This window comes from Propithecus coquereli, unplaced genomic scaffold (assembly GCF_000956105.1).
Source record: "Propithecus coquereli isolate 6110/MARCELLA unplaced genomic scaffold, Pcoq_1.0 Scaffold119, whole genome shotgun sequence".
Classification (NCBI taxonomy): Eukaryota; Metazoa; Chordata; class Mammalia; order Primates; family Indriidae; genus Propithecus; species Propithecus coquereli.
This window is the reverse complement of record NW_012135969.1, coordinates 6,891,079-6,900,550: the sequence shown is the minus strand read 5'-3', so window position 1 is coordinate 6,900,550 and position 9,472 is coordinate 6,891,079. Positions and strand designations below refer to the sequence as shown.

The 9,472-nt window shown below is 50.1% G+C and overlaps 1 protein-coding gene across 3 annotated transcripts in view; it reads left to right on the top strand.

Moving 5' to 3' along the window:
- Nucleotides 1–8,757, top strand: part of PHB (prohibitin) — a 15,971-nt gene extending 7,214 nt beyond the window's left edge. Inside the window, exons 3-8 of one of the 3 annotated variants that reach the window (XM_012662401.1) lie at nucleotides 8–95; nucleotides 1,475–1,636; nucleotides 4,304–4,446; nucleotides 4,618–4,734; nucleotides 6,975–7,070; nucleotides 8,385–8,757. In XM_012662401.1, the coding sequence (XP_012517855.1) occupies nucleotides 8–95; nucleotides 1,475–1,636; nucleotides 4,304–4,446; nucleotides 4,618–4,734; nucleotides 6,975–7,070; nucleotides 8,385–8,597 (819 nt within the window). In that variant the 3' untranslated portion in view covers nucleotides 8,598–8,757. The remainder of the gene's footprint in view (nucleotides 1–7; nucleotides 96–1,474; nucleotides 1,637–4,303; nucleotides 4,447–4,617; nucleotides 4,735–6,974; nucleotides 7,071–8,384) is intronic. The other 2 variants (XM_012662384.1, XM_012662392.1) reach the window with 2 other exon arrangements.
- Nucleotides 8,758–9,472: the final 715 nt, after the last annotated feature.

The following is a 9,472-nucleotide window of genomic DNA, read 5'->3' as shown; positions in this document are numbered from 1 at the left end:
AGGAAACATGGCTGCCAAAGTGTTTGAGTCCATTGGCAAGTTCGGCCTGGCCTTAGCCGTTGCAGGAGGCGTGGTGAACTCTGCCTTGTATAATGGTGAGGCACTGCGGGGTGGGGGGGGTCACTGTCCTTTGTGGGAAGATTGCTGTTTGTCTGCAAAGCCCATGTGACACTCCTGATGGTAGCTGCTGTCTGTGAATGTGTTTGTGGCCTACAGGGCTCACCTACTGCCATCCTGCTCTGTACGGTTGCATTGTTATCGGGGCCCCTGTCCTTTTAGCCATAGATTCACTCAGAGCTTATACTCAAAAAGAGCCTCCCAGCCCAATTGCTGGTTGGATGTTTCTAGCTGCTCTTGTCAGTTCGAAGTGATGCTGCACCACCTAAGCACTACAGCAGAGTGTCAAGATTTCATTGGCTAGCTGAAATGGAGATCTCCTTTGTTCTTTTCTGCTTGTGTGTGGAATAACTCAGCAAAGGCTCTAGACCTGCTGGAGTGACCTTGTCCTGAGCAGGAGTTTTCGCTCTGCTGAAGTTGGGTGGTTTCAGAGAAGATATCTTTGAGATGCATTGCCCATCTTTTACAGTGTAGCAGGAGGGGAGGCTGGCTTTTCTTCTACTTTACTGTGTGGCCTTGGGCAAGTCACTTCCCAAGGCCTCTCTAGGCCTCAGCTTTCTCATTGGTCAAGCAATGGGATTGAACTAGTTTATCTCTTAAGACCCCTTTCAACTCTGACATTCTATATCGTTCACTGCCACAAAGCAGCAGTAGACGTACCTGTCTGGTGTGCGGCTGACAGGAGGAGGCTTACTTTCAGAGTGAAGATATTTGGCCTGACTGTGAAGTCCAGAGGGGCAGCTGATTAGAAAAGCCTGCTTGGCTTACACAACACTTCTTTAGAGTACTGCGATCCTTTTGGCCACATCTGCACAACTAGATGGTAGTTGCTGTCACTAAATTTCTCTCTGAATCAACAAGAAAGCTCTGCAACCCCTTAAAATTGTAGAGAAACCAAACTATCAGGAAGAAAAAATGAGAATTTCCGAAATTTAGGATTCCTGTATTGAGGATGCTGCTTCTTGGAGCACTGGATTAAACTGGAGCCAGGATGGACATGGGGTAACAGCGAAGTTGAGTTGAGTTTTAGAAGTTTTGGGAGGTGATTCCTGGAAATGTGTTGGTGGGAGTTTGGGGATGGGATGGTTGATCAGAAGATTAACAGCCAGTTCTTTCAAGGAGAAAGGATGCGAAGTAATAGAGTCTATTACCGAAGTCCTTGGGGAGACAAATGGGCTGGGAAGTGATTGCTTAGTTTTGTAGCTATTTAGAAGTCTCTTGAGACCAGACGTTCGGGAAGACAGAGCAAGAGAGGGGAGACTTAAGTGAACAGAAAGCACTAGGGCTCTTTCAAAGACATAATCCTTTTGGTGAAAGGATGAAGGCATTTTTCTGACCTGTCATCCTTCCTTCCTAGTGGATGCTGGGCACAGAGCTGTCATCTTTGACCGATTCCGTGGAGTGCAGGACATTGTGGTAGGGGAAGGGACTCACTTTCTCATCCCATGGGTACAGAAACCAATTATCTTTGACTGCCGCTCTCGACCACGTAACGTACCAGTCATCACTGGTAGCAAAGGTGAGTCCTTCCTGTGTGTCAGGTACAGTGGGGAGTGTGGAAGGGGTGCTCTGCTCTTTTGTCAGGTCCAGAAGCATCTACGGGACACCAGAATCCAAAAGAGGTTGGACTGCACATCATAAGAATTGCTAGCAGGCCAGGGAAGCCTGGGCAACATAGTGAGACCCCGTCTGTTTAAAAAAAATGAGAAAATTAGTCAGGTGTGGTGGCACGCACCGGTAGTACCAGCTACTCAGGAGGCTGAGGCAGGAAGATCGCTTGAGCCTGGGAGTTTGAGGCTGCAGTGAGCTATGCTCAGGCCAGAGCACTCCAGCCTGGGTGACAGAGTGAGACCCTGTCTCTTAAAAAAAAGAATTGGTACCATATTTACCCTGGAGAGGTTTATGTGAATTCTTAGAAAGAAATGCCTACGTAAGGTACACACACGGACGACAGTACACATTTAGAGAAATATGCCTCTTAAGGTACATCTTAAGAGTTACGTAATCTTATTTTAAAGAAATCTAATTGTGGCTTTTGCCCCCTCGGTTAACCCTTCCCATCAGCTTTTGTTCCCCGGCATGAATATATGAACCAGTCTCCTGTCTGCCTTCGTAGCTGAGTTACCCTTTACCTTGCTTTCCACGGCCTGTGATCCAGCAGTGCACACTTCGCATTGTCACCCCACGGGCTGAGGCCCACGGCCCTGAGAGCCCCCTCCTGGCGTCTGTGATGCTCCACTGGGTTACCAGTCAGAGCCCGAAATGATTTGCCATCACCGTTCTCTCCCGTCCAGGCAGTACATGGAATAGCAGGTGTGGTCCAGGAGTGCCTTTTCTACACACAGAGAGGAGAAGGTTGTGGACATTGGTTTCTTGGTGGCAGGCGATACCTTCATTGCCGTCTCCTCAGCAGACATTTGCTTGTCGTGATTGCGCCAGGCTTTGTGCTGGGTTGGAGAGTGAGGGTAGTTCAAAGGACGCTAAAACAGGAGCATTTAAGGAGCTCAGGCCAGCTAGGAAGATAGACGTGCGAACAAGCAGTGACAGCAGAGTGGGGTGGGTACCAGACCGAAGGTCATAGGTAGTGCTGGGGAAGCACAGAAGAGAGCAGCTGACTCCCATGGGTGTGAGAAAGCTCCTGTGAGGAAAGCACGTCTGAGCTGGGACTTGCAGAGTGAGAAGGGTGTCGGGCAGAGAGGAGAGGGACAAGTGAATGGTAAATCTGTTCTGTAGCTCCTGATCCGGAGGAGCAGCAGCTTCCTGTAAAGGGTCTGGCTTGCCTACCACAAAAGACGAAATAAAATAATGGAGAAACATAAAATTTAACTTAAAAGCCTACTTCTAAACTTCCCACCTCTTTGGGATTTATTTCTGTGCTGTTTTGTAATTATTCTAAGAATATATAACCTAATTCTAAACTATGTACCTATTTCAGTGGATAGGAACATCCAGAGATCAGGGACTTGTATGTATTAGTGCATTTCCCACCTCTCTTGGTGCCTGGTCCAGGACTCTATCTCATGGGCACTTGGTCCACAGTGCATTAGCTCCAAGCAGGCCTGAAATGTTTGCAGGAAGGTGCAATTCTCTTCCTGGGTCCTTTGACTGGGCCAAGTAATGAGAAACAGACCATAGATGAGTCTGATCACCTGTTAGGTCTGTCACACATCTGACAGTGCTTTTATGTCTCTTTTCTCCTTCACTTTCCCCCAACATTCCTGCAAGGCCTAGAAGGCAGATGAAATCATCCTCATTCTCATGGACAAGAAAATAAGCTCAGGCCGGGCGCGGTGGCTCACACCTGTAATCCTAGCACTCTGGGAGGCCGAGGCGGCTAGATAGCTTGAGCTCAGGAGTTCGAGACTAGCCTGAGCAAGAACGAGACCCCGTCTCTACTAAAAATAGAAAAATTAGCCAGGTGTTGTGGTGCACGCCTGTAGTCCCAGCTACTCAGGAGGCTGAGGCAGGAGGATCGCTTTAGCGCAGGAGTTTGAGGTTGCTGTGAGCTAGGCTGACGCCACAGCACTCCACTCAGGGCAACAGAGTGAGACTCGGTCTCAGAAAAAAAAAAAAGCCCCTCACCCTAGAATTTTTGGCATTGGCCTATCTGTTGCCTTAAAATGTTCAGTGTTTCAAACATTACGTGTCACCTATTAGACATGTAATCTGAATTGCTTGTATCAGAGGGCATGCAGGACAGATGTACTGAAAAGCTGATATCACTGAAACCTTTAAGAAGTTTCGGCCAGGCATAGCAGCTCATGCCTGTATTCCTAGCATTGTAGGGAGGATTGCATTATGGGAGGCCACAAGTTCAAGACCAGCTAAGCAACATAGGGAGACCCTGTCTCTATAAAAAATACCAAAAAAAATTAGCCAGGTGCAATGGCACACACCCTGTAGTCCCTGTTACTAGGGAGGCTGAGGCAGGAGGATCACTTGAGCCCAGGAGTTTGAGATTTCCGTGAAGTATGATCAAGTCACTGCTACACTCCAGCCTGGGCAACAGAAGGACATCCCGTCACAAAAAAAGAAAAGAAAAGAAAAAGAAAGAAAGAATTTCCTAACTGTGCAATGTTCTGCTAGGTTCTCCACCAAGAAAGCCAGGCATACCCTCTCCTTGCCCTCTAGGGCCTTATAATCAGCAAACTTGCTTCTAACTCCAGTGTTTGTCCCCTACCCAAAGATTTACAGAATGTCAACATCACGCTGCGCATCCTCTTCCGGCCTGTCGCCAGCCAGCTCCCGCGCATCTTCACCAGCATCGGAGAGGACTACGACGAGCGCGTGCTGCCGTCCATCACTACGGAGATCCTCAAGTCAGTGGTGGTGAGTGAACAGGGCCCTCGGCCTCGAGCACGGAGCACGTCCCCAAGCAGTTGCTAGGTGGCAGGAAGAGCTTGGCAGTGGGTTGGGTGGGGTGTGGCTGTTAGTTTCCCGGTTCCTTTTCTGCTCCCTCATTAACCTCACCAACGTTTCTGCCCCTCCCTTTGAAACCAGGCTCGCTTCGACGCAGGGGAACTGATCACCCAGAGAGAGCTGGTCTCCAGGCAGGTGAGCGATGACCTCACGGAGCGAGCAGCAACCTTTGGGCTCATCCTGGACGACGTGTCCTTGGTAAGATCCTTGGGGAGCCCGCGGGGAAGGGGCCGCAGTTCTTTCGAGGTGCCTGGCTCCATTTCTGGGTAGACACTATTAGGTTCTGCCTTCCACTTTGAAGATGTGAGACTTGAAAACATGGAAACTGGTTGACGGTATGAGGCCGTTTCCTTGAGTTTGTTTTTGGTCGTGGGTTCTTCTAACTCTCCTCTGCCACACGCATTTTTCATATGACCTCTGGTCATACCCACATGGTCCCTGGGCACTACATCCAAACCGTGAGTGTTCCCCAAAGTTCCCCAGAAAGTGATGTCGTGTTAACTCTGACACAGGAAGAAACTGCCCAGTAGGGACAGAGAGCAGCTCAGGTAGTCTTTCTCCGTAGCACAGGCCTCCCAGCGTGGCCCCTGGGAGCTTCCTAACACTTGCAGTCCGAAGTTCAGTGAAGTGAGTTCTGGGAACCCCCAGTGAAAGGTGAGAGAGTGTAAATGAATGGTCCTGTTCCCCAAGGCCTGGTAGAGGGGGCAGGGGACATCTCTGAGGCGTAAGCTATCCTCTTGAGACCTTATAGTCTGTGTATTTACATGACATTGAATGTCATAACTCAGACAGAAAGCAATACAGGCAGGATAGCATTTCAGGTGGAGGAGGGTGAGGGGAAGGGGTCGTGTTTCTAGATTCTCTGGGAAAAATCATTTGGAGTGATTTGTTCAGGTAGTGAGGTAAAGTGTTTCCTGTTCAGTTCTCCTGTGCATCACTAAGGAAAGGCCCCACTTCCCGCCCAGCATCTGTGCAGCTGTTTAAACAGTCACGCTCTGTGACACCCAGCGCTAACCCGGAGGGCACTGCTCAGTCTCGCTCCAGCTGCTCAAGTCCAGGAGACTTGGGGCTCCCTCTGCTGGCAAGATGCCAGGCTGCAGCCCTTCGGCTCCTCTGGCAAGCGCCACCCCTCATCTCCCCCATTTACTGTTACCCTGAGCGCCTTGGCCGTAAGAAAACACTAAGTAAACACCCAGGAAAAAACTTGGCATTTTACTAGACTTTAACCACATACACCATTCTGGGGAAATGCGGGCTGACTGCAAGAAACCATATCTAAGAGGTGCACAAAGAAAATGAGATTTCATGGAGAATTTGCTGCCCTTGGCTGGCCCTTTCCGAAAGAAATTTTATTCCCTAATTATACATTTCATTTTTCACTTCTCAGGATCATATTTTCTTACCCAAACTTTGAAGAAGGGTCCAGAAACGGATCAGGCAGAGTAGAACACCTGCAGTTTAGGAGTTAGGAGTGTTAAAAATGCTGGAAGAGAGCAGGACCGGGGTTCGCTCTTCAGGAGAAGTTGGGGGCTGCTTATATTTTTTAAAAAACAGAGATTGGGAGGGCGGAGGAAGAAGTAAAACAAGTAGAATGTGATGGCAAAACCGATGCTCTTCTTCCCTCTCTTTCCTCTTTTTCAGTGAAAAGTTGGATGAGTAAGTAAATTGCTCCAGGCTATGTCAGGAGTTCTGAGATCTGTCCCCATTTTTTGTGCTATCTTTAGAGACAGTGCCTTCGGCCAAGTCTCATTTTTGTGATTAGGGGAGGTCTATGGATATTCAGACTTCTAAACCATCACCCTGACCAATGGCTTTACCTGCCTTCTCTTTCTTTGAAACCTTTTGCCAGAACCACTCGCCCCGGGAATACCGTGATCTGCATTCCACCTTTTCTCGTCCTCTTCCTGTTCAGTGGTGGAGCTGCCGTAGGAAGGAGTGGACTGGTTAATCCATAAGCAGAGCAGATCAGGCTCTTGGATCCCTGGGAACCAGCTGCATTCCCCACTCTCAGGGGCTCAGTTTTCCATCTGGCCTCTCTTGGGCCTTTGAACAGGGCAGCAAAGGATCCTGGGAGAACACTAGTCAGTGGTGGGGGGTCCTGGAACCCACAGGTCTCCTCCTCTGGGGAGGTGGTCGACTGAGTAGGTACTTCTGATATTGTGGGCTCCACCAAAAGCCCCAGGTGCCATTTTCTGCAGGAGACCACCACACTGAGGATGACAGAGTGACGTACAGGAGCAGCTTGGGCAGCCGAGGATTCTGGGGTGTAAACTCAGTTTGGACGAGGATGTGGGGGTGGAAGGGTGTTGTGGCCTCACGGATGCCTCCAGCTGCTAGAGCCATTCCTGGCCTCTTCCCTCCCGCGGCTGGGGAGGCCTCCCAGCAGTGCTGTCTAAGCAATCACACCGCCTCATCTTGCGCTCACTCTCTCCCCTTAGACGCATCTGACCTTTGGGAAGGAGTTCACAGAAGCGGTGGAAGCCAAACAGGTGGCTCAGCAGGAAGCAGAGAGAGCCAGATTCGTGGTGGAAAAGGTGAGCGTTCAACCAGATGGCAGGAGCCTCTCTTTCCCTTTCTCCTGTGCTCCGCTTCCCGTTTGCTGGGTGGCCTGGAAATTCATCATCTGTCATCTCTTCTTCCGAGATAATCAGAAAGGGATCGGAGGAACCGTACTCCTGCAATTGGTTCGAGAGTCTTTGGGGGCTCGTCAGGGATACGTGAAGTTACATTCCTAAATCACCGAAGAGTCATTTTTCTTCCACTTCCCTAAGATCAAAAACAGTCTCCTACAAATAAAACTGTTTCTGCTGGAATATTTTCAGCTTCACCAAGAAGTCATTTTTAACCACGGTCACATAGTGAAAGCTGACAGCAAAAAGCGGTCAAACGTGGCAGATGTGCTTTCGTCACTAGATTTTTTTTTTTTTTGATGCTAAATCCATCCAGATGTGTCAAAGAGTGTGATAGGACGCTGTTTGTTTGCGTAGCAGCCTGATTCTCCTTGTCTTTGCAAAGATGTGTTTATTCCTTGCTCTCCACTGGTGGTGAGGAGGGGGAGACGGCAAGAAATAAATAAGGAAAAGAGGGATAGATTTAATTTTGGAGAATGTAAACTGTGTAAACAGAGTTTGTACCTGCCATAATTCCAGAGCTTTTAACAAGTCTAGAACCGTGCCTGGCGATGCTAAGTGCACAATAAATATTTCTTGAGCAAACAGAAAGAGCCTAGCGGTTTCAAAGTTGTGCGTTAATTTCAGAGAGGCTTGATACTGTATCCTCTTCTCACACTTCTGAAAGTCACACATTGCAGAGAGATGTCATCCTATTGATGCAGGTCAGGCAAGCCTAGGAGATCTCACTCTGGGCACCTGGGTCCCTGGTCAGGAGCCATCCCGGTTCCCAGGCACCTTGAGGGAGAGTCACAAGTGCATGCTGCTATTGCTTAGCTGTCCTGGCTTTGATGAAAGTTGCTTCGATTTGAGACCGGAGGGAAACATAAGCCTGAGGATTGATTCCCCCTTTCTTTTTCTCCTGCTTTCCTTGGCCTTGGATCCTCCTGGCTCAGAGTAGGGTGGCGACATTAGACAGCTATTAATATTAATGAGGACTTTGAAATAAGACATGTTTGTACAGCCAACAGAAATGCGTCCCTGCGATGACGAGAAGTGGGTGTTAAGGGAAGAGGAGGACCGGGTGGCAGTGTGCTTGCCGACGCCATCAGGGGCCGGAGTTAAGTTCCCAGGGTGCCTTCGGGAACCAGTGAAGACACCTTTCCAGAGAAGGTGTTTCCGGGCTGTAACCTGGCCCTGAGGTTTGATCTTAGTCTTTCTCCACCTCCACTCTTTTAGGCTGAGCAGCAGAAAAAGGCGGCCATCATCTCTGCCGAGGGCGACTCCAAGGCAGCCGAGCTGATCGCCAACTCGCTGGCCACCGCGGGGGACGGCCTGATCGAGCTGCGCAAGCTGGAAGCCGCAGAGGACATTGCGTACCAGCTGTCACGCTCTCGGAACATCACCTACCTGCCGGCGGGGCAGTCCGTGCTCCTCCAGCTGCCCCAGTGAGGGAGGACCCACCCTGCCTGTGCCTCCGCAGGCCACCAGGGCCACAGCCGTGATGACGCGTAACACCACCTTCCTTCTGCCCCCACCCAGAAATCACTGTGAAATCTCATGATTGGCTTAACATGAAGGAAATAAAAGTAAAATCACTTCAGATCTCTAATTACTCTGTCAAATGAAGCTCTTTCATTCTTCTCACACCCACCTACTTTTTTATCCACCTCCCTTCCAAAAATTGCCAAGTGCCTACGCAGACTCGCTTTGGGTCCCGGTTCGAGGCCTGCTGAAGCTTCAGCCTAGGCACTGGCAATTGGCAGAACAAAGGCAGGACAGTGTGTGTGACGGACTGGGGTGCACAGGTGGCAGATGGTGGCACACGCGGCCCGACTGCGAAGGGAGGCCTCAGTTTTTCCAGCGGCTCCAGCGCAGATGCAGCCAAAGAGAGGTGCTGGGGAATGTCAGAGAGGAAGTGATCTGTCTCTTCCCATACGGCTGATTCTCTGTAACTGTGTGGCCAGCAGAAGCAGGTGTGTGCGAACAGGGCATGAATTGAAGAACCTGCCCCTGTTGAGGTGGGTGGGCTGATTTTGCTGCCCCCCAGGGTCCCAAAACTGGGATGGACTTGGACAGGGAGAGAGGAGGCCTGGACTGAGACGTGAGTCTGTCGGAGACTTCCTCTCCACCCCCACCTTGGTCCCTCTCCAATACCCAGCGGAATTCCAGCTTGAAGGATTGCATCCTGCCGGGGCTGACCGTGCCTGCCAGAGACATCCTGAGCTCCCGGCTCCCTTGCTCAGAGACTGCCCTTCTTGAGGACTCTGTGCCTGTGCTTCGAAGGAAACAACCATGGGAAGAAAACAAATGTGTGTAAACTGCTG